We start from the raw sequence: 27,602 nt of genomic DNA, 5'->3' as shown, positions 1-27,602 counted from the left end.
CAACAAAGTTATGAATTGACTCAGACCCTCGCCTTTGCAATTATATTTTATTTTTTATCCAAATTTGACGCTGTAAATTCTAAACCTCAATCCTAACCCCAATTTTCTTGATGAGGAATAGTTTCTCCTAATTTGGGATTTCGAGAAAGACATCAAGTTTGTCCTCAACGATCATCACATTTGCAAGGTTTCTACTAGACTTCACCTCATTATATAGGAGTTTGATCTCACACTCGACTATTCTCCCATCATGCAGGAGCTTATGCACTATCAGAGTGTCCATCACTCCGTTGGCACCACTGCCAATATCACCTCCTTTAAGGTTAAGAATAATTATGACAATTGACTTAGGACATCAAAACCGTTGCCATTTATTACAACCATCACTACAACGACGAACATGACAACCCATCAAAGAAGTGAAACTAGTAATTAAACTTTTTTTACCAACAATAACTAGGACACGACATTTCATAATTTGGAGGGGATATGTGTGAAGAATATGATTAGGGGTAGGTATACGAACCGATCTGGTCCGTTTAAGTCCCAACCCGTAAAACCTGCATTTTATACGGACAAAAAAAATCTGACCTGTAAAATAAATGAACATTTTTCAAGCTCGTATCTATTATGCCAAAATCCATGATGAACATATTAGTTCGCAGGTCTATATAAAGGTTTAAAAAAATATTTTTAAAAATAAAATGTACAAAATTAGAAGAAAAAAATATTTTTTTTATAAGCTAAATTTTATTATACTAATGTTTATCAATAATGGTTTAAAATATTAAATATTAAAATATTAAAATAAAAATTAATTATAAATACTTATATAATAATATCAAACTTTCAATAATAAAAACATCAAAATATCATAAAAATAATCCAAATGACAAATACATACCAATTAAACATACTTTTAATGTCATAATAATTTAAAAGATTAAATATACAACTTAATATTAAAGTCTTAATATTTAAAAATATTAATTAGTGAAATTCGCGAACTAACTTGCGAGCCTGCGAATTAAATCCATAAACTTCACAGATCGAGTTCAAAAATTAAACATTAAACATAATCATATAGATTTAAAAAAAAAATGAGTCAATTATCCGTGAAGTCTAGGGACTTAAGATCGATCCAAATCTATCTACTCACCCCGAAGTATGATAGAGTAACAACATTAAAATATATTTTAAAATTATATTTTAAAAAAATTAGAATCAAATTATTTACAAAATAATAATGAAGTAAAAAAAATATATTTTGTGATTTTTTTAAAGAAAATTGATGACTGAATGAAAAATTAAGAATGAAATAATAAAAAAAATATTTAGAAGAACTAAAAGTGGAAAAAAAAAATATAATTTACAAAATCAAAATTATATTCAAGTCCAAATTTTAATTATGAAAAAAAAGTGAGTTTTATTCTTTTGATGGAAAGACGTTGAGTTTCTCAACATCTCCGTCCTCCGAGTCCACCGCCATCTTCGGCGTCATCATAACAGTACTTAGCCGGCACCGCTTACTGGTAACGTAGTGTAGCTGGTAGCCGGAAAAATTCCCCGCCAGTGCCGACAGATGTCTTCTCTTTCCACCGGGAGCCGCTAACTGCATTCGAATTTCGTTGATCATTGCGCTTTTTTTTTTGGCGGCACAGGTTTCGCCCTTACGAATCGTTTCTCGCTTCTGCAATGACCTCTGTGTTCTCTTTATTGACTATGCTTAATTCTTAATTTCGGAGGCGAATCTAGCTCTGCCATTGTTATCGCTGGCTCAAATTTCCGATTCCCTAGGTTTTAGGGTTTTAGTAAAAGCTATTTGAATTCTTTATTAGTACCAACAGTTCTAGCTGATCCGTAGTAGCAACATTGGAATTATTGTGAAATTGTGATTCGGTAGAGTGATTATACGACTCTTAGGCTAACGTGAATGTGTGTGTGATGGAGATAGCACCCTATCCATATATAAGGGAAGAAGCAAAAGTAAGGGCCAAAAATTGGATGCAAGTTTGGATATTATGTGTGAGCTTACCTTGAGAAACTTCTACTATAGATTCACACTCTTCCGGTTTTGTTGTTGTGAATCTGGAGGCTTAAACTAGTTTATATGGAAAATATCTTCTGGGATTGCTGGAATGGGGAAAGAGCTATTTCTAACCCATGTCTCTAATGGTGAAATATAGCTAACTGAATCTATTGTTCTTATCCTTTTTGAGACAAAAAATTTGAACAAGTTAGATTAATTTTTAACAACTTCCTTGAAAAAATGTGGGGAAAAAAAATGAATTTTTCACCATAGTGATTAGTAAACTGAAGAAGAAAAGTAGTTATTTTTCTGCAATGGCATTTTATTAGATTACATGCTTATTTTGTTTATACAAGTTTGGTTTAATTTGTCAGTTGATTGCTATCTGTATAAAGATTAGTTCTGAACATATTAATTTATGTACTTTGCTCCCCCACTCTAAAATTTTGCATGTTTCCTATTTTTTCAGGTTACCAATACCACCATTGCTCAGATGGTAACTTTTTTTCTTTCTTTATTTTAGTTTTTGGCTCACTTCCTTCCTCCATGTCTAGTTTTTTGTAAAAAGAAAAATTCTATTAGTATTTCATCAAAAGCAATATTGTTCATGTCAATGTGTGTTTGAGTCAAGTAACAAGGACATTATTAATTTGAAGGATCTTCATACTGAAGAGTTGCCTCAATACATACATATAAATCAGAATGAATTTTTCATGAGAAGGTTAGTAATTTCCTTAACGGTGCTTACTTTCAACCCCCCCCCCCCCCTTTCTTGTTTTCAACTCCAATTCTTTGTCATCATAGTATTTTTGGATGGAAACTGCAGCTTACTTCTTAGTATGAAATTGAATTCATACTCTTTGTATTGTTAATGGTGTTTCACTGAAATTCTATTAACACAAAATATGCATCCTGATTGGTTGTCTTTAAATTCATGATTTAGCAATGCTGTATTTTGATTCCATCTGGAAATAAGTTAGGTCTGGTATAATTTATTTATTCATTTGAAATTGCTATTTTGCTTGTCGGTGTTTCTTTTGCTGATCTTATTCTTTGGTCACTCGATATACTTGGAGCTTTGAATATTAGTCTCAAAATCAACTTACTGGCCTCCCCCTGATTACTAGAAGTCCTTCATAGTCTTCTATTTCCCATGAACCAATCCCCATGGAAAACAGGAGAGTGAGCATAATTGAGGGATTACTGGACAAACAAGGTTTAGTAAGATTAAGCATTTAAGCAACCTGTCCAAGGAATAGCAAACATTCTTCCAAGTATCCAAATGTGTAGTTAACTTAGTAAGGACAGGATTCCCATAGATGTCCTTCATAGTCTTCTATTTACCACGAGCCAATCCCCATGGAAAACAGTAGACTGAGCATAATTGAGGGATTACTAGACAAATAAGGTTTAGTAAGATTAAGCATTTAAGCTTCGTGTCCAAGGAATAGCAAACATCCTTCCAAGTATCCAAATGTGTAGTTAACTTAGTAAGGACAGGATTCCCAAAGAAGTAAACCCAGCAAGGGAAAAAGTTACCAATGTTATAATCGGAATACATCTTTTAAAACACCTTTAAAACACATAAATAGTGGAACGGAGTGAGTAGAGTCCATCTGCTTCCATCCTCTTTTAAAAACCCCAAATAGTGGCTTACAAGCCCATTCCATTCCCTACCATCATCCAAACTTAGCCTAGGTTATGAGCCCATTATATCTTTACCATCAGTCCAATCATAAATGCAAAATCTAATGACCATTTTGTATCAGAACTCTGGATTAAGCTTTATGGGAGCGTTTAGTATACGACAAATTTTTTCATGTCTGGGAATTGTAAATCTTATAAATTATGATTCCTAAGAATGATGAAAATCTCTTCTGTTGATTATAAATGTTTATGGGAATGTTTACAAATGTCACTTGGGAATCAAAGATTTTACTGCATTAAATAAGCAAATACTTTATTTTTAACTTGGGAATATTGGGTTCCCACCTATTCCATGGGAACCATTTCGTGAGAAACCTATGTGAAAATCATACCAGGAAACAGTGCTTCCTAGGAATGTTATTTTTTAAACAACAACCAAACAAGAGAATCTAACATTCCCTATGTCAGATTTCCGGGAAAGTAAAAACTTTCCGTGCTTTAAATGCTCCCTATAAGTTATATTGATTTCTTTGCCTTTTTGTTTATTTCTTTCCAGGCATAAGAAGCAGAAGGAGGAGGATATTGCTATATGTGAATGCAGATTTGATGCTGATGACCCTGACAGTGCATGTGGGGATAGCTGCCTGAATGTATTAACCAGCACTGAATGCACCCCTGGTCATTGCCCTTGTGATATCTTATGCAAAAATCAGGTTAACTCATGTTTATGTCCATATGTGATGTTATAGTTGTTATGTACTCATGTGAATCTATCAATTACAAAATACTATTGTTTACGTCTATATGTAAAATTGTAAATTCATGCATCTGTCAATTACAAAATACTATTAAAGCCTATTCAGCCTTTTATAGTTTTGTTTACTGTATTGTTTTTTTAGTTTTATAAACTTTTTCATAGCATTCAAGATTGCCCTTCTAGAACTTTTATGTTTTATAATTTTTGAGCCTTTGACCTGTTTATTTTGGATGAAGCTAACATCATTTACTATATTCATGTCCCATACATATGTCATGGTTACAGAAATTTCAGAAGTGTGAATATGCAAAAACAAAGTTGTTCAAAACTGAAGGCCGTGGGTGGGGTCTGTTGGCTGATGAGGACATTAAGGTAATCATACAATGAATTGCTGTGAAATTTGGAAAAAGAAAACAACTTTCTTGCTTAACTTGATGAATTTCATTGCAGTTTTTGCTTTCTCATGGGTGTGGTTGATTATTTAGCCATTTCTTTAGTGCAGTAGTGCAACACTTAAATTTATATATTTCATACAGGCAGGACAATTTGTCATTGAATACTGTGGGGAAGTGATATCATGGAAAGAAGCGAAACGGAGATCCCAGACTTATGAAATCCAAGGTATCAAATGTCAATTAATTCAATGTTTCTGTTCAACTGGTATTCTATTTTATTTTATTCATACAACTTTTGTCTTTTTTGCAGGTCTTAAAGATGCATTTATCATTTGCCTTAATGCATCCGAATCTATTGATGCAACCAGAAAAGGAAGCCTTGCTAGATTTATAAATCATTCCTGGTAATCACTTCAAACAAAAATATGATTACTAACTATTAAGTAAAACAAACATGTTAGTATGCAAATATAGCAGGCACGTTTTCTTATTATCCTTGTTTCCCATTGCCCAAGGTTTGATATCAAATGAATATTTTTAAGTTTGCAGTCAACCGAATTGTGAGACAAGAAAATGGAATGTGTTGGGGGAAATAAGAGTCGGAATATTTGCAAAACATGATATTCCTATTGGAACTGAATTGGCTTATGATTATAATTTTGAATGGTTTGGAGGTGCAAAGGTTCGCTGCCTCTGTGGTGCACTTAAGTGTTCTGGATTCCTTGGAGCAAAATCTCGTGGTTTTCAGGTGTGTATAAACCAAAAGTAGTTGAAACCTCAAAAATGTTGAGTGATTGAGTATGGTGTGATTGTTGTAATCTTGTAGACCATGAGCTTTCAAGTCCCACCAATAGCTTGAAATGTGATGGTTAGGTTTTTTTTATTCTTTTGATGTCATTGAGGCTATCAGTGGGGCTTTAAAGCTTGGTCTTTTTATTCTTGTTAAATGCCAAAAATGTGATGTCGTTGAGGCTTGATCAAAGAGGTGAACTCATGTATTCAATTTGATCATCACTTTTGGTCTATTGTTGAAAACATGGTAGAATCTTGCCTTAGGTGGTTTGGCCATGGGTAGAGAAGATTACTAGCAGCCTGAATTAGGAGAGTAGCGGTAGAGGTAAACCGAAAAACTATAGGAAAAGCCATTGGGGAGGATTTAAAGGTCAATAATTTGTCTAAAGAATACTATGCCTTTGATTGATCCATGTAACCAACCTAACTTTTTGGGTATAGTCTCAATTGTTGTTGTTGTTGTATCAGTTTTGATCTAGTGGAATGCCTGTTCCAATTGTCATTTTATCTGGGGGAAAATATAGCAGTAATAATTGAAAATAGATTGCTACGTCCCTTTTCTGTATTTCTTTATTTTTTCACCTTTTGCTTTTCTTTGATTATTGTTGATTTTTAATCAACTAATTTTTTTCTTCTAATTTTGGGAAAACTATGAGCAGGAGGATACTTATCTATGGGAAGATGACGATGACAGGTATTTTTTAATATATCCTTTTTTTGTGATGCATCTATCTATAAAATAACAGCTTTCATTTTCTCTGTTAGTGTGATCTGCACACCAATTGTAATAAGCAACATGTAATGAATGCATTCCTCTTGCGCCTGAAACTGGTGTCTTTGTTTTGAAATTTTCCTTTCTTTTGAGTACGGGGAAACAAACTAGCATTATCAACCTTGTTACAATTGCACATGGATAGTGTAAAAAATTCAGTCATTCAATTTTCATCTATTTTATTTTTGGTATAAAGTTATAAGTTATATAAAATGTTTTGTCATTTTATATATGTATGTCATTCATGGATATAAAATGCTAACATTATAATTATTTTAGGGTTTAAATGTTTTTAGTCTTTGAAAATATGGTTATTTAGGAATTAGTCTCTATACATTTTTTCACTTTTTTCCTTACATTTAACCATGTGTGAAACATAGACACTCCAAAAATGGCAAAGTATATGTGCCAGACTCGTACGCAAAAAGCATACAATATGCCTGGATGTGTATCAAAGGAGCATTGTCTTTTACATTCGGAATTACAATTTTGTTACATTGAATAGGACTAAAATTACATATGGCTCGGTCTTTTTCCTTTATATCTTTAAAGCTTTAGCAAATACTAGACAATTATATAGAGTCAAGAATAGGACTATATGCTTCTGTGTGACATTCTAACCTGGTTTGGGGAAAAATATACATAGCAGGGAAAAGAAGATATTCTGATAAGGGCAAGCTGGCAAGAGAAATATTTTCTTTTCTCCTTTGATCAAAAGTTTTTTTTTATTATTGTTTATTTTTAAATTGTCATCATCATTCAACGATGCAGTTAGAATGATCGATGCCTCTACTAATTTTGTGCATTTCTGTCTAGCAATTTTTTCTTTTCTCAAATTGATGTTCACATCTCTTAACTTTATCATGTCTTGAATTCTAAGAATTTCCTGTGTTATTGTGTCTCTGTCATATTGTTATGACATGAATATGTCAAGCTATGGCAAATAAATAGTAGTCAATGCTTGCTGCTATGACATGTGAAGAAAGGGGACGTGTGCAGTCCAGCACATATGATCTACTAACTAACTAATTCAGCATTGCATATTACTTGGTAAATACAGTGATTAAAAAAAAGGAAATGTATATCAACATCTTCTAATTGACCTTGTAATGAAGACTGAACTTCCTTAACTATAAATATAATTATCAAAGCTGTAGCCTAATCTTTCCAAGAATATCTTGTTGACTTGGTCTTTTTTACACTTGTTACTATGATTTCCATTTCTCGTGATGTTTTGGTGCATGAATTTTTTGTTGATTTTATTGGTTACAGGTACTCTGTCGAAAAAATTCCTGTATATGATTCTGCAGAGGATGAACTGGAGTCAAATGTTAATGGACGAACTGAACACTCTTTGGATGTTACAGTTAAAGCTGAGCAACTATCGGAGTCCACTGCTTTCCATGTTCAGCCACTTGATTCAGTTCAAATGAAAGGTTTGGATGTCAAGAAGATTAAAACTGATGTTGAAGGGGAGGATATGAACTTGTACTCGAATGGTACAGAACAGACCCTTTCACAAAAGAATGCAATGATATCACGAATTCGAGATAATGCTGCGGGCAGAAACTATCGCCTTGGACCTAGGTCCATGTCTACCAAAAGATCAAGGGCATACAACGGTGGAAGGTTTAAAAATCTCATAGAGAAGAAAGTTGATGCAAAGTTTGCAGCTGGCCTCTTAGCATCCAAGGAAGCACAAGGGGAGATTTTAAATTGTGAGGTATGACTTTATTAGTTTTTTCTTGTTGCTGATCTCTGATTATGACTTGGCTTTTGATTTTGTTATTTGTGGACTTAATCTTAGCTAGCTTGGTATTTCATCTTGCAAAGATAGCTTTAGTAATGTACTTATCAGTTTCATAACTGGATCCGAAAGATCCTTGTTTTAAATGACTCGTCAGAATCTAGATTAGGGGTGAATAAGGAATTGGATTATCCTTATCCTTACTCGACTTGTTTTCTGATTGGATCATTTTTCTAAACTTTAACCCAATATGATCCAAATCCAAAATATATAAGACAATATTGGATCAACTTGACTTTCTAATATAATACATCAATATTAATATTATATATAGTTAAATTATAAAATAATAATAAAAAAGCATCACAGTTAAATGAAGAGATATTTTAAAATTTAAAATGAACATTAACAATATAATTATAAATATAATATTATGTTATATAAAATATTATCTATTAAATCAAAGAGTTTTATTATTAATACATAATAGTTTGAAAAAAAATATATACTTTTTAAGAAAATATATGATGTGATATCAAATCGGAGGGGTCACCTGAGACATAATCGACATAATCCGCATTTATTCTCAAAATACATTAGATTTAAATTTAAGATTTGAACCTGTCAAAATTAACCTCGGGCTAAATCGGGTTTGGGGATTGGGTTGGGATGTTCACCCCTAATCAGGATCCATAACTTTGAAAAAGATAAATTCAATTTAGTTTGAGGTGGGGTGAAAGTCTTAAAGAGTTCAACTAAGGGATGGCAGTGCATGATTTAGTAATCTTGTAATTGTAAAAATTATTTAATTTGATGTCAAACTTCAATCTTATCACTCCTTTACAATGTACAGTTACAGAGCGCACCCAAATCTTCTTTTTGGTTTTGAATGTAGTTTATCTAAAGCGAGGAAGAATGTAAAATGATAAAGTAAAAGTGCGTTTGTTGTTGATTTAAAATTTGTTAAATTTACAAAGCACTTATATTCGAATTAATGGGAGGAGAATTCTTACATATTCACCTAACATTCGTACGCACTTTGAAGTTAAATCGTTCGGTTTCATATTGGCGAATTCCTTTTCATCTGATTTCTTCCTTCACTTCCAAATATTTTCTGGTTCAGTTACCGTTTAATGCACATGCCATTCTATATGATTATTATGTTACAAATTACAAAAAGATATCAATGTCAACATCATAATGAAAATAACTGAATTGTTAGACATAGGATAGGCGAGTATTGTCAGAGAGGGTTATTGTTTTATATAGTAAATGCTTTATTGTCACTTTATTATACTGTGTAACATACGATTGCCGTTTGTATTTCCTTGTCTAGTTTTGTGTTCATCTCTTATTGAAAGGTCTTCTCCATGCAGAAAAGAAAGGATGATGCTACATCTGCTCTTGATTCCTTATACGATGAAATACGGCCTGCCATTGAGGAACACGAGAGGGATAGCCAAGACAGTGTATCCACCACTGTAGCAGAGAAATGGATACAGGCTTGTTGCCTGAAATTGAAGGCGGAGTTTGACCTCTACTCGTCAATTGTCAAAAATGTTGCTTGCACTGCGCAAAAAGCACCTGGCCAAGCAAAACCTCCTGACGTAGATAATAACGAAAACGAAATTAAGCTATTGACAGGTTGAAATTCTTATCACATTTTTTCCCATCTATAAATCTGTAATTTACAATTCACAAAACTTATTTTTTTAAAACTTATAAAATAGAGAATCTAAGACTCGATGAGAAAAAAAAAATACTTTTTGCCTGTCTTTATTTTTGTGGGAATAAAAACAAATGAAAAAAAAAGGACTGGTTACCTAGACAATTACAAACTTTGTATTTGAAGCATTTTGTTACCATTACTAGGTATGTTTGAAAACAGTTGAATTAAACTCAATTGAGATTGAAAAAAGCTACTCCTACTCGTTTTTTATTTATTTATTTATTTATTTTATCGGAATGCATTTTTTTTTTTGTTGGATACAATTTTATACGGGTATATAAACGTGCAATATGGTCATCACCTTTTAATGCATTTTCTTGGCATATACATACACCATCCAAAGAATTGTTTCGGCATAACAGATGGGATATTCTCATATAGATCAATGATTGCTCATTCAAATTAATTATTTGCCAGACGTCAGTGTCGGGTTGACTGGATGCATCAGAACGAATTGTTAATTCTTGGCTTAGGTATGGATCATGGATATTCCACGAGGTAAGGTATAGACACTCGTATCTCTGACGCTAACATTATTTATGAGTTTAGCTTTCATGAAGAGCGTCAATCAATAGGAAATTATTCTTGAAATGAAGTTTAAATGGTTATTGTAAAGTTTTATTTTTTAAAATGCATCAAAATATAAAAAAAAAAACAAACAAATAGAAAACTAGTTAAATTCTCTAGGAGTTCCAATTCTCATAATGTCAGCTAAAAAAATGAAAGTGAGTAACTGGACAAACATAAAAAATAATGAGTTGCTAAAAGTGTCAATGTTAGCTAATTTATCTACACATTTATCTTTTCTATAGGAATGTAAAAAAGATAGCGATCAATTTTGTTGTTAGAAGAACCTAATACTCTATACAATAGAGACATAAGGAGGTGTCACTCACATAGTTGTCTTAGAATTAGATTACAAATTAAAGATCTAAATCCCAAATTCCAAGTTAAATTCAGACCGATGGAGACATTATAACTTCTTAAAAATCCTTTTATCCAATTTCCTTGATGGTCTTAAAGAATGCCAACATAATCAAGAGTTCTGGGATTATCAAAAGAACTTCCGTCCGTATTTAGCTTCACCACTATTGTAGTAGTACGAAGCCATTGAACAATAATACTATCTTTGACATGTTTCATGTTAGTATCCTCTTGAAGGATGGAAAACAAATAAGATAGTTTTAATTCTCTACAACATTCGAACGTAACAGTAAAAAGAATTCTTACCCTTTCCTGTAGCATCAATTCTAAGCCATATTTATTGGTATGTACTTCCCCGGTCCCTCCGACCCTTTTCCCTATTAAATAAAGTTAGACTTATGTATTTTCTTTTTCACAAGATTTATTCTTGCTGATTTCCACCTCTAGAACCGAATAATTAGCCTTGATACATGAGAACATGTTGACCAATGTATCAATTGGATTTCACGGCACAAGGGGGAGTAAGTTATTTCGTGAGGGTTCACTTTTTTATTTTTATAGCACCTCTTCTCATTTCACTATTTCAGCTGAAACCAAATAGTAAAACTCTTCTACTTCTACTCGTTCCATCCTCTTTTTTTTTTTTTTTCATGTGTGTAGTAGAAGTTGGTAAAAACGAGTAGATTTAAATTAAATTCTGCATATATTATGATGAAAGGCAAAAGAAAAAGATAGTGCGTATTAGGCAATAGACAATCCTTTTTTTTTTTTTTTGTAAAGTCAATAAATGAAAAAAGAAATCCGTTGACTACACTGGTCTCCCACAGGGCAGAGCAGGTTCGATGAAATGAGGATGAGAGTTTCCATATGCACTTACCCTTCTTCTATTCTCCTCTCTCTAAAATCAAAACAATCCCCTCTCATGGACCACGCCATGGTAGCCATCGTGAGCGCCATCGGCAGCTTCTTCGTGGTCAGCCTCTTCCTGGCGGCGGCAATCCTCCTCTGCCAGGAACGCAACTCCAACAAGAGGCGGACGCGTGCCAGCGATAGCCACAGCCACAGCCACAGCCACAGCCACAGCCACAGCCACAGCCGAAGCCGCGGCGCCTCCCTCTCCCTGGCCACGGTGGAGAACGCCAGCTGGTTCTCCGACCCCAACCTTAGCAAGATCCCCTGGGAGGAGCTCGCACGCGCCACCGAAAACTTCTCCCCGCACCTCATCGTGGGCGACGGCAGCTTCGGCCTCGTCTACAAGGCCCGCCTCTCCACCGGCGCCCTCGTGGCCGTCAAGAAGCTCTCCCCGGACGCCTTCCAAGGGTTCCGCGAATTCACCGCCGAGATGGAAACCCTAAGCAAGCTCCGGCACCCGAACATCGTGAAAATCCTTGGGTACTGGGCCTCCGGGTCAGAACGGCTCCTGGTGTACGAGTTCATCGAAAAGGGGAACCTGGACCAGTGGCTCCACGAGCCCGATCCCGATCCCTCCCGCTCCCCCCTTTCCTGGGAAACCCGGGTCCACATCATCCGCGGCGTGGCCCACGGGCTCTGCTACCTCCACGGCCTGGAGAAGCCCGTGATTCACCGCGACATCAAGGCCAGCAACATCCTCCTGGACTCCAACTTCGAGGCCCATATTGCGGACTTTGGGCTGGCCCGCAGGATGGAGAAGACCCACTCCCACGTGTCCACCCAGTCGGCCGGAACCATTGGGTACATGCCTCCCGAGTACAGAGACGGGTCGAATGTGGCGAACACGAAGGTGGACGTGTACAGTTTCGGCGTGTTGATGATTGAGACGGCCTCCAGTCACCGGCCCAATTTGCCGATGAAGTTGGGCCAGGACGACATTGGCATGGTCCAGTGGGCTAGGAAGATGAGGGATCAAAATGCAGAGATGCAGATGGTTGATGGGAGGGAAGGGTTCCGGGTAGATAGTGTGAAGGAGTACGTCCGCATCGCTTGCGAGTGCACCGCTGAGTTGCAGAAGGACAGACCCGAAATGCCTCTAGTTGTCAAGTGGTTGGACTCCATCCCACTTTGATACTTTCTATATATCTTCTTCTTGTAAATCTACTTCCATTACCATTAATTGCTCTATAAATCTCATCAAATCATCACATTTTTTTTCATTCTTCTTGCTGCCGCTGCCAATTCACTTGTTTAATGTACTACTACTCCACAAGGAGACACGCCAAACCTTCCCAATTACTCTCCATTCTACTTTCTCTTTAGTTTTAATAAACTTCCCTTTTTTTCCTTTATTTATATAATCGCCTGATTCTTTCTATTCTCTTAACTCAAATTTGTTATATTCACTAGAATCTTAAAATCAAATTGAAAATCCTTATTTGTTAGTTACTACAAGTCACCACCATTCTTAATTTTTTTCTTCCAATATAATAAATTGAGAGTTTAAGGTGAAGCTTCAAAAATAAGTAATTAAGTACTATTATTTCATTTCATTATCATTTATTCATTAAAGATCCATAATTTGAATCATAGATAATTTAATTTTTTGTCTATACTTGTTTAATTGTTTGGGATTAAACATGTTGTATAGAAAACAACTTTATGCTAATATCAAATGAAAACAAAATAAATAAATTGAAATTGATATTAATTCTTAAAAGGTAATCTTGATATTTTTTTTGTTCAACATACTATATTTTTTTCTTCAAAATGATGCAATAGATAATCTAATTTACAAAACTCAAAATTTCAAGAATGAATAACCATATAAAAATAATAAAGAAATTGATATTTTAACTTGGAATTTTGTACACTCCCATGTTCACTAAGCTTCTTTAATGAGAGCTCAATTTTTATCTCATGGGCTTCCAATGGTTAATTATAAAGCTTTCTCTATTTGGCTTATCATTTTTTATCATTGGAATACTGTGAAAGCTAACATGGGTTGGGTCTTAGAAAATGATTCTTTTATTAATTTATAGATTGATGTTTGGTGCATGGATACTTCAATTACTAATGTTTTACAAATTCCTGTTAGTCTTCATTTGATCTTGAAGGCTTCTATGAGTTATTTCATTTGTATATCAATTTTGATCATCCCTCCAATAATCTTACAGAAATTCCCTTTCTTGTTAAAGGATGTGTCTGTTGCTAGTGACCTTGGTTTTGATCAACCTGTGTGGCACCCAACAAGTTGTGGTATCCTTTCTTTGAAAGCGGCTTCTATTTATGTTTGTTCTCCTGATTCTACAATTACATGGGCTAAGTGCTTGTGGTCTAGCTCTATCCCTCTTTCACGCTCATGTTTAGTTCAGAGACTTTTGCAATATCGGCTTCCTATTGTTGATCAACTACGTCCTATAAGTATGGTTTTGGTATCGATTTGTGGCCTCTGTGAATTATTTGACGAATCCTTGAAGCATCTATTTTTGAGATGTAAATTTGCTTATTCACTTTGGACTTAGTTGTAACATGTTTTAAACTTGTCTTTAAATCTTTCATATATAATTCCTTGTTTTCGATTCTTAATAGGAAATGGAGTTCTCAAGTGAAAGATATTATATTCTGTCTTGATTCATATTTTATAAATATTCTGGTTATCAAGAAACAACTTGTATTATAAAAATATTATAATTGATTATCTTTCCGCAATTTTTATAGTAATTTTAACAATATTTTTATCATATTTATCTTTAAGGGTCAAGTTTCTTGCTCTATAATTGAGTTTCATATTCGGAAGTATTTTTTATTTTATTTTATTTTTCTATTCATCCCATAAGTTTGCGTAGATAACTCAAGTGGATTAGCACCCCCACCTTGTGACATCATTAAATGTAATATTAAATAACACTGTAGGATGGTAAGTTTTCAAATGCTAATTAATTAGAGTTTTCGTTTTGTTTTACAATGGAAAAACCGAGCGCAAGAAATACTAGCATGCAGAATATGAAGACCAACGGGGGAGTAATCGCGTGAATTAATGTCAAACTTGATGAAAAAAGTTTGACTTTGTGAGATATTTTAAGGTTTTTTCTTTCTTTCTTTTTCTAATGCTTTTAACTGGTCGCTGGAAGGTAAGAAAAATAATACAAGACCTGGTCAAATAATCCTGACCAAAAGGAATAATCAAAACAGGCACCTCATATTTCCAAACTGAAAAACGGTGGAAATGATAAAGAAAAAGTAGGAAAAAAAATAGCTGAGACTTAAATCGCAAATCCAATATTTCAAATAATATGAATACACACTTCCATTCTACACAGTGCCGTGGCTGCCGCAAGGCGAACGAAACCGTAGTTTTAGCCTTTTAGGCTCCTTTTCAAGTTTAGTTTTTTTTTTTAATAATATAATTAAAATAATAAATTTATTTTATTATTTATAATTAATTTATTAATAAAATTAAATAACTTAAAAATATGTATATGCATAAATATTATTATTGTAAATTATTTCAAAACTTTTACTCATTTAAAAGGTGGTAGAACTTTTTTTTATATATTTATCGTAAATTAAAGCAAAAATTATATATTAAAATGAATACAAAAATTAAACTATAAAGAAGTATAACTCATTTTTACTAGGTTAACCTCTATAAGTAAGACATTACTTTTGGTAATCATTCTATGTTCAAAATAAGAATCAAACTCTACTGATTAATGAATATGAATGTCGAATTATTTGTAATAATGATTTTTTTAAATGTTTCAATGAATAATTATAGAGTAAATTTTTTAAATAACTTGATTATCAAATTTTAATTAATAATTTTACTAATTAAAAATCGCGTTCAAAATAGTATTTAATTATCAATTTTGAAATATTATACAGATCATATATTTTTTTTTAAAATAAAATCCAATTTTTTAATTTACCTTAAACTCCATAATTTCTCGAGACAACCTTGATTCTAAATATCGTTATCAACGTATTCGTTTCGTACTAATTAACAGATCTCTTTTATTTATTCTATGCCGAATGCATTCGTTTTGTTCTTTGTATTTTGTTTTAAAAAATCCAATAAGTCTGCTTCACATTACTTTTAATCTGGGAATATTATATTAATGAATTTTCTATAGAAGGCAACATTAGAGTTAAACAAACCATAGAATTCACAAGTCGCAAAGGAAACCATAGAATTCACAAATAAGTCTAAGGCAAAGATTTTGAAATTTGGATGGGAAAGGAAATAATTTTGAAATTTGAAATATTTTATTTAATTGAAGGGAAAATATGAAAAAAAAACATAGGGAAAAAAAGTATATGTAAAATTATGTACATAATCATAAGTTTGAATTCCGGTAATGTCATTATAATTTTGATGATAAAATAATATAAACAAAATTTTATTTCAAAAAAAATATATTTTAAAATTGGACACATTTTTTAAAATCATCAAAGAAATAATAATTATCTTTATATGTGTTTGACCGAATATTTATCAACTCAAATTTAAATAATTTTAGATAAAATAGTTTGAAATGAAGTGATTTAAATTCAAATCTTTTAATCTTCGTGTAAAAAAAGTATATTTCCACTTTTAATTATCTATATTATTAAGTACATACTTAACCTATCTAAAAATACTACACACATTTTTATATAAAACTACATTTATTATTGTTTATTTTTTAATTATACTATTATAGTAAGGGATAACGACCGAGAAATTTTTAGTGATATGAATTCTAAGAAAACCTAACAATATTTGATGAGTGTAACTTATATTTCATAATTCTTTTTATATATATATGAGTGTCATATTAAGGAATAAAAATTTTTTCCGATCTCAATCTCTTGAATATGCCTTGATTTTATTTTTCACAATGAGTCTTTAAATCACATTTATAACTGTAATCAAATATATGCATGAATCACGAGAATTACTGTCTTGATTAATCTTAGGAAACCAATTCGATAAGAAACCCGTAAATGATCCTTAATTCGACCTACTCAATTAGATAAGGAGTTGAAGGATACGTGACCCTCCATGTTTAATCATTAATAATGCAAAGAGTTTTTACTCGGTTGATTCAGTAAATAAGAAATATGGAGGGTACATATACCTGAAAAGGTTTCAAAATTAAATCAACAACTGTTTTTTTGTAACCATAATTTAAATACAAAATATTAATAACTAATTTTTGTCAAAAATATAAACACGTATAATATAATGGGATATTTTTCCTCTTAACATAATTTTTTTTCATGTCCAAGACAAGGATTAAAATCTTGAATAGTTTGATCAAGAAATACAAATTATTATCACTTATGTCAATCAATATTAGTAATTAAAAACTAATTTAAATACAACTTATTGAAACACGTTTTATTTAATATTAAAAAACTAGAATTATAAAAACTTAAAAGCAGTCGAGTTGCAGTAAAAATTCAGTTTTATTTAGACAAACAAACTGGAGTAGTGTTTTTTTTCTTGGTCATTAGAATATAAATTTATTAAAGATAGAGTGAAGAGATTCCAAAAGAAGGAGTATATAAAAAAAGGGGCGATATAATCTAATGTTACAGGCATTAGGCTGAAGAGAGGCACTTAATTGGGTGCAACTTGCAAGTGCAAAGGCAGAGTGTTGTTGATCAAAGATTCCTTGCGTTGTGAATCCATACATTTGTGAATTGCACTTTTTTCACGTGGTGTTTTGCTTTGCGTCGGTACGCTGTAAGAAAAGGAAGTCCCACACCGTTGGTATGAAAAACATGCCTAGTGTTTATAAGGCGATGAGAAGAGCAGTAGGAGCACTGGGCATGGTAACACGTGCCTGTAACCCAAGTGGGAGTATTAAAGTGTGTGGAAGGGTGTAGATGTGGTGGGGTGGGGAACCACGTGGTCGCAGCAGCCTTGAAGGGAGTGCCCGAAGTGTTTGGTCGGTGCTGTGTGAAACATACAGAGCAAGCCGGTCTCACGTGAGGGTGTAATTGACCTGCGAAAAAGTTTCCAGGCCCGTTGCCTTGTCAGAGCAACGCTCTCAATAAGTGGAGGTAATTCCAGTTGCTGCCCTCTGCGGTTCCCTCCGATGCCACTCTTCTCCATTCTCAACCCTCATTTTTTCTTCTCCTCTTATTATTTTTTTTTTTTTCTGAATAATTTCATGAACTTAATTTATCTCATTCATTATAATATTGGTTGGTAGGTTATTAGATAGCATAGTCAAAATGAGCTAAGTTTCAATTTTAGATAATTTTGAAACAAAATTATCAATAACAGTAAAAATCTTAAAAACAGTGATGTGGGGATACTTGATGCAATCCAACTATTATATATAATTATATATCCACAGCTATCAGCTAAGTCGTTGTAGTATAGTGGTGAGTATTTCCGCCTGTCACGCGGACGACCCGGGTTCGATCCCCGGCAACGGCGTATTACATTCTTATTTATTTTATTTTTATGTTATACAGTGATTTCTGTGTTCAATAATAATTTATGCAACTTATACTCTTACCTATTTGCTTCACTTAAAAAGAGTTTGGTATTTTATCACACTAAGAACCACCATGTGTTCTTCTATGCTTAAAATTTTTTTAAGATCTAAATATATTTTTATTTTCTTAAATTTAGAATAAATTTATTCTTTTCCAATCAAATTTAAAGTTAATATTTTTAGTTTTTCAAAAGAATTCATTTTAATTTTTCAAGCTACTAATAATATAATTAATTGTGACAAATTGAGACATAATTGAATTTAATGTAATATTTTAATTAACAAGAATATTGATAGATAGATAGATTTTGTGAAGTAATATTTGACAAATTCACTAACAATACTTCAATAAGAGATTAAAATGTTTTTTTTTCTTTTCAAATTATATACAAAAAATATAAAATTTTAAATTTGATAGATAAAAAATAATTTTATTTTATATTTAAATAACTAAAAATATATTTAAATCCAATTTTAATTATAAGTTGAGGGTGGTGAGGTTCTTCAAGTTCCTCTACACATTCTAATTCTTTTTTGTTTTATCCTCGTGGTCATGGGTTAGCACCCTTAAAATGGAATTATCATGTTAATTTACTGGTTTTTTGACCAAAGTGGGGTCGTTGACCAACTTATTTACGTAAATGAGACTTTTTAGAAAGTATTTACGCCTTTGGGACTGTTTACAACGGTGTCGTTATGGGCCATAGCGACACCCATGCCACGTGGCCTTTTTGTAACTCCAGATAAGCCATGAAGGCCATATTGACGAAGTTGTTGCAGCCCATAGCGACACCTACAGCTTGAATGAAGTCGCTATAGCCCATAGCGCCCCATATTTTAATTTTTTTTTTAAAATCAAAAAATATATTAAATAAAGAAATTAATGAAAAAATAAATTTATAAAATAGTAATTAAAATTTATATGATAATGTAAAAATAAAAGAATAAAAAAAATAATACAGTTCATAATTTAAAAAAATAAAAACGTCAAGAAAAGTGGCGTTATGGCCTATAGCGACACTGTGTCGCTATAGGCCATAGCGCCACTATTATAAATACATAAATATATATATATATATATATATATATATATATTTATAAAATAAAGAAATTAATGGAAAAATAATTTTATAAATAGTAATTAAAATTTATATGATAATACAAAAATAAAAGAATTAATATTTATTTGCTAATATAAAATATAGAAATTTTAAAACAAATTAAGTTACAAATTTAAAAAAAAAATAACAAAAAAAATTAGTGGCGCTATAACTTATAGCGACACTGTGTCGCTATAGGCCATAGCGCCATTTTTAATTATTTATTTAATTTAGTTTTTTCACTTTTTAATTTATTTTATGAATTTTATATAAATCTATATTTATATATTTATCTTTTCTGTATTTTCTTTATTAAATTAATATTTTAAAATTTGAAAAAAAAAAAAAAAACAAGTCGCTGTGGCCTATAGCGAATTTTCGGCGCTATAGGCCATAGCGACTCGTGAGGGGAAATAAGGAAACGGACCAATGTAGCAGGCTTATCACTCGAAAGATGGAGTAAATAATATTGTGGGGCCTTAATTTTGTCTTATCTTTCACACATAATGCAAGTCTTTTCGGTCATCTCAATCTCCACAATGAAGCCAAAACTATTCAACCTGGCATCTCATGACCCAATTTGTCTGCCACATGCATTTTCAAATAATTTGTTGAAATTAAATAAATTTTTATAATAACAGAAATATAAAATTAATATAAAATAAAGAAATTTTAAAATAAAATAAGTTAATAATTAAAAAAAAAAATTAGTGTCGCTATGGCCTATAGCGACACTAGGCCATAGCGCCACTCTTATAAATAATTAAAATACATATTTTAAAATTACGTTTTTAAATAACTTATTTTTATTTTTATAAATATACAATAAATAACTCAATTTATTATTTTTAAGTTACATTTAAATTATTTTTGTTTTTTTATAAATAATTAAAATACATATTTTAAAATTATGTTTTTAAACAACTTATTTTTATTTTTATAAATATATAATAAATAACTCAATTTATTATTTTTAAGTTACATTTAAATTATTTTTGTTTTTTTCTTTTTTTTCTTACATAGTGTCGCTATGGGCTACATCATTTTTGGTGGCTCAGCCCATAGCGACACTGATGTGACTCAGTCCAGCCCATTTTGGGCAAAAAAAAAAAAAATGCCACGTGTCACCGGTGTCGCTATAGACCATAGCGACACCGTTATAAACAGCCTCAAATGCGTAAATACTTTTAAAAGAGCCCCATTTACGTAAATAAGTTAGTCAACGACCCCACTTTGGTCAAAAAGCCTAATTTACTCGTTCCATCTATCTGTTGCCAATTTGTCAAAAAGATAACTAACGGGTACATAATGCACGAGCAACATGGACTGAGTATAAGTATTTGAGTAATCTGAGGACGATCAATAAGGTTGGATTTGACGTGAGTAACACGATTGTCACATTTGACATGACTGTCAAAATTTCACTTTTATTGCTTGATGAATTAAGGTGTTAGGAACAGTGTTATTAGTGTTTTTATTTTTTATTTTATTGTGATACATGTATAAAAGTATAAAGTTTTTAGTTAAAATTGGAAAAAAAAATTACATCATTACATCATTTTAAGGAATTAAGAAATCAAATTAAACATTTCATGGTAATAAAAGACGAAATTGAATTAATTAAATAAAAACAAATTAAATCAACCAAATAAAAAATTAAGAGAATAATTTAATTTTAATTTATTTTAATAGATTTAGTGGTGATGTTCTGTCAATGAAATACTTTTATGTCAACATTCAATCACAATTTATATAAAAGATAAGTTTTATTTATTTTTTTATAATAATTATCTTAAAAATATAAACTATTGTTTTTAGTGAATCTAACTTCTCAATAAACTGTATTTTAAAGAATAAATATGATAATAATTATTAAATAATATTAATTTTTATTTTTTAATTAACCATTGATATTATAATTAATTACATATTTTATTTTATAAAAATAATTTTTATTATAAATTTTAATCATTAATCTATAATTAATAATTATAAATACACTTCTTTTTAGAAGAGTAAAATTATTTCTTATTAGTTGAAAATATGTACGTCACTATTAAATGTTATTTGAATATAATTATTTAAATTTAAAGTACGATATTATATAATCATCATTGTTTTATCTTTGCAGATTGGAAAATGATAAATTGTCTGAAAATATATTTCGAAATTATCATAAATAATTAAAATATTAATTTAAATTATAAATTATTAAATTAAATAATTATTGTATAATAAATTTATTAAAAGATATTATTATTTTAATGTTTAAGAGGAGAGACGCGTATTTGAAAGGTGTAGCATGATGATTGATGAGATGTACATTGGGCTCCTTTTGGAATAGAGGGTCTGTACCTAATCATGCTCCCCGCCAATTTTTAACTTTGCTGCTCAAATGTCTCCCACAAACTCTTTTTAGATATATCTTTTTTAACCTATATATATTTTATCAATATAATATTTTTTTCCTAACTATTTCTATACTACTTTAATCTATTACTCAAATGACTCCAGAACTTCGTTTAATATATGCTTTAAAATTTGTTTTTAGCTTAAATAAAATATAACTTTATTTGATGTTTCCAGATCATAACTTTTAATTTTTTTTGGAAAACTTAAAAAAAAAAAAAAAACAAGTTTAAGGTGTTTTTCGGACGTCAGTTGACGTTTTCAAGGTGATTATCATGGAAAATAAAGTGAGAAATAGGAGAAATAAAAATAGGAAAAAAGAGAATTGGAATAAATGAAAATAAGTAAGAAAAAAGTAAAATAGAAATATTTAATTTAAGAAGAAAAATAAAGTTACTATTCATTTCTCGTACATGTTAACACATGGACCAACACCCTATATTTTAATTATTTTTTCTTGTTCTTTTTTATCCTATCTTTTTATTCCTCCACTGTCCACTGCACTCCATCTGAAAATGGATGCACATTTCCATTTTTTCATTACTTTAATTACTTCTTTTGCAGAAAACGCTCCATAATGAGTAATCAACACTTGCTTTTGTGTGCACTGCTTCTTTTTTTAATTCCGCTTCTTCTTTTCGCGATAACGTCGATCATCAAACGCTCCATAATTTAATGCTATATTTTATTAAAAATATGCAACGATGAGAAAAAAATGATTCTGGGTATTTCTTAAACAAACACATGTCACTTTCTATTATTATGAAACTAAATTGATGTCAATTTTTGGATGAAAAAAAAACTTAATGCCATCTTCTTAATTAAGAAAACACTTAAACGTATTTTTTTTTTAAATAGACCGAATTGGCGCACACACACTCACACTAAAAAAAGAAATTTAATATTTAAGCTTCATTAGTATGAAAATTTAAAATTCAATGATTCTTTCCTTTTTATAAAAGAAAGTTGACATGCTGCTTCTACAGCAATGTATAAATTAAAAATAAAAATGAAAATTAATTTGAGATAAAGTATTTATCATAGTGTTTTTTTTATATTTTTTTTTTAAAGTTATACACTTTAATTAAGTTTAATGTTGTATGCATAATATTTAGTTTGACAATTTTTATTTTAGATTAGAGGTTATTTAATTTTAGATTGGAGTTTATTTTAAATTGGATTTTATTATAAATTAGATTTTTTTAAAAAATATATTAGGTGGGTTGGTGGACCAGTCCGTTTAATTCACCAACTCGTGGTAGGCTGGACCGAATTAGAAATTTTTTAATATTAAGGTTGGTGGGTTAGACTAAGTCAACTCACTTAAAAAGTGAGTTAAGGTGTGTCGGGTCAAATGGATTAGATTGATTCATTTTGAAAATCCTAGAAGTCGCATATGCTTATAACACCACTGTACTCCATTTCTACGATTTGAGTGTATGTGAAAAGTGATTGAGATGAAGAGGAAAGAAAGTAATGTGAAAAATCAAGAAAATTAAGAATATTTATTGAAATAAGTGGAGAATGAGAAAAAAAATAAAGAAATACATATAAAAACCGAAAGGAAAAAAGATGAGGTGTGTAAAAAAGAAGAAAAAAGTGATAAATTAAAAGTTAGAGATGTAAAATTAAAATATTAAAGAATAAAAAAATTAAAAATATTGTAAGAATTTAAGAGAATTTTAAAAAAATATACTTATTAAAAAAAAAGATATATATACCATGAGGCTTATAATATTTCAACCTAACCATCTTAAATCAGAGTTGAGAAGGATGGGTCAGGGTTAAAAAATTACAAGGCCGAAAGGCCCATGTAGTTTGGATTATGCATCATGCATGATTATTTTACTGTAATTTTAAGTTTGGTAGCTCTAATTAGTTTTCTTGAGTCACATTCCCTCATTCGTTTTGGTTTTCTTTTCTCTTTTTAGCAAGATTTCTTATTCTCGTGTACTCTCAAATATAGAGTAGTTTTTGTACCCAAAAATATATAGTAGTTTATGATCACTCTTTTCATTCTCAACATTGTTGCATGAAGACCTTATTAATAGGAACCACACAGAAAATGGGTGAAACTTCATATCAAATATGCAGTAGATATAATTAAGAATTTAAGTATAAGGATTTGTTTGAATTATGTTACATATTTTAATAATTAATTTGACATAATTTTATATTTACGTAATTGACAAATGTTAAAAAAATTATTATATAAATTGAATAAGAGTAAAAATGTAAAATCATCAAATTAAATGACAGAATTCGTAGAGAGCAAGCATTATTTACCATATTTTTTTTTTATATTGGTTACATACATAATTTTGTCACTTGGATGATCATGTCTCTCATGTGCCTAAATTCTTAAAGTTATTTATTTAATATCCGCTGTGTTTCTGAAATAAATAAATGGATGAAAGAAATTAAAGTGGGAGGCATATATGTGTCGCCACCAGGGTTTCGCACTTCCCAGTCCTATAAATAATTGTGAATGCTCCTAATTTCAAGTATCACTCAGCCAAAGCAATGATGGGTAGAGCTAGTGGCAGTACCACTTGCACTCCCTTCTGCTCTTTCTTCTTTATTTCTTGCTTACTACTTTTTGCTGCTTCCTCTGATGCAAGGCCTTCAATTGTGGATGGACTCTCATGGAATTACTATTGGTTGACCTGTCCCAGGCTTGAAACCATAGTTCGAAGACATCTCCAGAAGGTCTTCATCCAGGACAAGGGTCAGGCTCCTGCCTTACTCAGGATCTTCTTCCATGACTGCTTCGTTCAGGTTCAAAATTCCTCAAACTCGATCTAACTAAAATTGTACACTCAAAGATGTTAAAAATACACTTATTTTTTGTATTTTATGATCTTTGTTGATAAAGGGTTGCGATGGGTCGATATTGTTGGATGGAAGTCCAAATGAAAGGGACCAACCCGCAAACATAGGGATAAGACCAGAGGCATTGCAGACCATTGAAGACCTTCGATCTGTTGTTCACAAGCGGTGTGGAAGGGTTGTCTCTTGCGCTGACCTCGTTGTTCTAGCGGCACGCGAAGCTGTTTCTCAGGTAATTCATTTCACTTCATTTATGCTCTTATTTATTTATCTATTTTGCATGAATACATTTTAAAAATATATATTCGAAAAATAATTATATAAGAAAAGCATCTTTCAAATGATCATTTTTATGACACATACTTTCACGATAAAAAAAATTAAGTACAATTATTCTCTACCGGTGCCGACCATAACACTTTATTCTTTTACTTTTGTGGTAGAAAGAGCCTCGGCACTTAACTATATTATTTATATTTTTAAGAGACCATACCCTGAATATTTAATAAGAACACATGTCTTTTTATTAAAAAAAACATTAACTTGATTCTTTCATAAGAACACACTTTATATGTATTATTATAAATTAAAAAATTCAACCTAATTTGCATTAGTAATCGATTGGATGAAATTTGAGTTTGGTTTGGTTCCATTTTGTATAGGCAGGGGGGCCAAAATTCGACGTGCCACTGGGAAGAAAGGACGGCCTAACCTTTAGCATAAACGGCACAAACAACCTTCCGCCGCCGTTTTTTCCGCACCGGCGAGCTCCTCGACACATTCGGACGCAGAAACTTCGACGCCAGCGACGTGGTGGCGCTCTCCGGCGCGCACACCTTCGGGCGAGCCCACTGCGGCACCTTCTTCGACCGAATCAACCAAACGGACCCTCCCATCGACCCCTCCTTCGCCGACAGCCTCAGCGACACGTGTCCCAGCGCGGATTCCGACAACACCGCGGTGCTGGACGTGAGAAGCCCGAACGTGTTCGACAACTTGTACTACGTTAACCTCATGAACCGCCAGGGTCTCTTTACCTCGGACCAGGACCTCTTTAGTGACTCCAGGACCACGGGAATTGTGAGGTCCTTCGCCACCAATCAGAAACTCTTCTTCGACAAGTTTTCCGATGCGATTGTGAAGTTGAGTCAGTTGGATGTGTTGACGGGAAAACAAGGGCAGGTTCGCGCCAAATGCTCCATTCCCAACAACAAGAAGCTCGTCACCTCTGTTGTAGTGGAAGACGGGGTGGATTTCACTGCTAAACTCTGAAATTAATTAAGGAATTAACGTTAATTAATAAACTAATGGCCATACATAAAGGAGTTTCTCCCCGTCTTACTTACTGCATGCCATGCAACCCTTTCTGTGTTGTGTTTTTTCTTTCCTTTGTCACATGTTGTGTTTAACCGAGTTTGTAAACCATGGTTCTTGCTTGATATTTTGGTGTTTGATTTATGTTATTCACCGTGTTTGAGACTAAAACCTAACTTATGTGGAAACTAATTAAAACTTGGTTTTTTCATTTATGGAAAAGATTGTAAAATTAGCACGATTGTAGGGACTAAAATATTGATTAAACCTAAACCAATTTAATTTAACACGAAAAAAAAAACTGTATCAATAAATAAAAAACCAAACAAATAAAATGTCAAAATAAATTGAAAATCATAAAAACCATTTTTTTTTATTATGTTGGACTGGTTATAAAAGTCAATTAAAAAAGGGAGAAGAATAATAAAGAAAAAAAAAGTCACCTTTTTTGATTTACAAAAGAGGAGAGGAAAAATATAAATATTATTGCTATAATTTATAAATAGTAATAGAGTAAGTAAAATAAAATCTCCATAATATAATTTATAATTTATAAGTTATTAATCATTTTTTCTCATTTCACGTTTTCAAAATATATGAAAAATGAAACAAAAATTGGAAGAAATATATAAGGAATTGTTACTGTATTCTTATAGAAAGAGGGATTTCGGTAAATTCTATATGGATAGTAAAAAATCCAAAAGAAAAATCAAATTAGTTATAAAATGAATAATCTAGATTATATTTATATAATAAAAAGTAGGATAAAATTATAAATATTTCAATAATTTTATAAAAATATTAAAAGAAAAGAATTAACAAATAATAGAATTTCACTATAAAAATTCAAAAATTTAAGAGAGAAAAAAATATGCTTAAAAAATAAAACACGATATTTTGACTCTCGTTTCACTTTCCTAAATTTGAAAAAATCACTCTCCTCTAAAGTTTTTAGGTACATTTATTCTAGGCCAATGTCCAATTTGGGCACTTCCACCGTAGCTACCCACAACACAATTTTAAGGCCTTCGGATGATCAACAAACTGGGCCACTGCAAGGTCATTGTTGCAGGCTGGTCCAAAATGACTGAATAGGCATAGTTTTCTTCATTTTGTCATCAAATAATTGAAGGCGATTTAAATCCTTCCATGACACCACTCTACAAAGTGTGATCAAGAAATTAAATATCGGACTATTATCCGCGTCAATGGCTCCTTAGCTCTAGGATTCATGAATCAAACCAATAACAATTTTCCTGGTGATTGTTGATAGATTTATCAACTTACCTAATCATTTGTATATGTTTAGTCTTATAAATTTTATTTTTGAAGTGTTCAATTTTTAATATGAGTGAAATGTGTTAAATAACTCATGTCAATTAGAAATAAAACATAATAACGTATATATGTAAGGAGTGATATTTATCTTATAAATTAGTTTTATAAAATTAGAATTAATATTAATTTTATAATATCAACTTATAAAATGAGAATTGTTCATATTTATAAAATGTTATCATATAAGATGATGTTGTCTTACTGATGGAAGATCTCTTAACAATTGATAATTTTGAAATATTGTATATAATATGTTCATAGACAATAAAAACTAATTAATAATAATTAATTATTGGGAGTTGCAATCAATACAAAGTTTTATCTTATTTTTCTTTCTCTTTATAATAAGTTTCACAATTATTTTTCTTTCTCTTTATGGTATTAGACAAGTCTCTATCTTAACTATCTCTT

General features: G+C 31.3%; 2 protein-coding genes, 1 non-coding gene and 1 pseudogene across 9 annotated transcripts; all 4 read left to right on the top strand.

The window, feature by feature from the left end:
* The first annotated feature begins 1,418 nt into the window (after positions 1–1,418).
* On the top strand, positions 1,419–14,312 carry ASHH1 (SET domain group 26). Of its 5 annotated transcripts, none has more exons than XM_020376486.2 (13): positions 1,419–1,661; positions 2,499–2,525; positions 2,686–2,750; positions 4,233–4,389; positions 4,719–4,805; positions 4,970–5,054; positions 5,139–5,232; positions 5,378–5,576; positions 6,280–6,314; positions 7,665–8,115; positions 9,516–9,783; positions 10,286–10,366; positions 13,903–14,312. In XM_020376486.2, exons 2-12 carry the CDS (start codon positions 2,523–2,525, stop codon positions 10,327–10,329), a joined length of 1,488 nt encoding a protein of 495 aa, XP_020232075.1. In that variant the 5' UTR covers positions 1,419–1,661; positions 2,499–2,522; the 3' UTR covers positions 10,330–10,366; positions 13,903–14,312. The 5 variants fall into 5 exon arrangements, with proteins under 5 accessions (XP_020232075.1, XP_020232078.1, XP_082916168.1 ...); XM_020376489.3 differs by having other exon boundaries at positions 10,286–10,371; XM_083060042.1 differs by having other exon boundaries at positions 10,286–10,371; positions 13,882–14,312.
* On the top strand, positions 9,726–14,312 carry LOC109812504 (phytosulfokine receptor 1). 2 transcript variants are annotated; one of them, XM_029274227.2, is made up of 4 exons: positions 9,726–9,783; positions 10,286–10,366; positions 11,620–12,814; positions 13,903–14,312. In XM_029274227.2, the coding sequence occupies exons 2-4, from the start codon at positions 10,351–10,353 to the stop codon at positions 13,976–13,978; spliced, it is 1,287 nt and encodes a 428-aa protein (XP_029130060.2). In that variant the 5' UTR covers positions 9,726–9,783; positions 10,286–10,350; the 3' UTR covers positions 13,979–14,312. The 2 variants fall into 2 exon arrangements, with proteins under 2 accessions (XP_029130060.2, XP_029130062.2); XM_029274229.2 differs by lacking the exon at positions 13,903–14,312 and having other exon boundaries at positions 11,620–13,056.
* A 3,756-nt stretch (positions 14,313–18,068) lies between these two features.
* Positions 18,069–18,140, top strand: TRNAD-GUC (transfer RNA aspartic acid (anticodon GUC)). The gene has a single exon. It is a non-coding gene; the product is annotated as a tRNA-Asp (tRNA).
* Positions 18,141–24,200: 6,060 nt separating this feature from the next.
* Positions 24,201–26,002, top strand: LOC109812536 (peroxidase 12-like; annotated as a pseudogene). The gene is made up of 3 exons (XR_014427967.1): positions 24,201–24,488; positions 24,586–24,771; positions 25,202–26,002. The product of XR_014427967.1 is annotated as a peroxidase 12-like (transcript).
* The last annotated feature ends 1,600 nt before the right edge of the window (positions 26,003–27,602 follow it).

The sequence above is a fragment of the Cajanus cajan genome, chromosome 7 (genome assembly GCF_000230855.2).
Source record: "Cajanus cajan strain Asha chromosome 7, NIPB_CcT2T_4, whole genome shotgun sequence".
NCBI lineage: Eukaryota > Viridiplantae > Streptophyta > Magnoliopsida > Fabales > Fabaceae > Cajanus > Cajanus cajan.
Note: the sequence above shows the minus strand (reverse complement) of the source record. Positions and strands in the feature narration are given on the sequence as shown.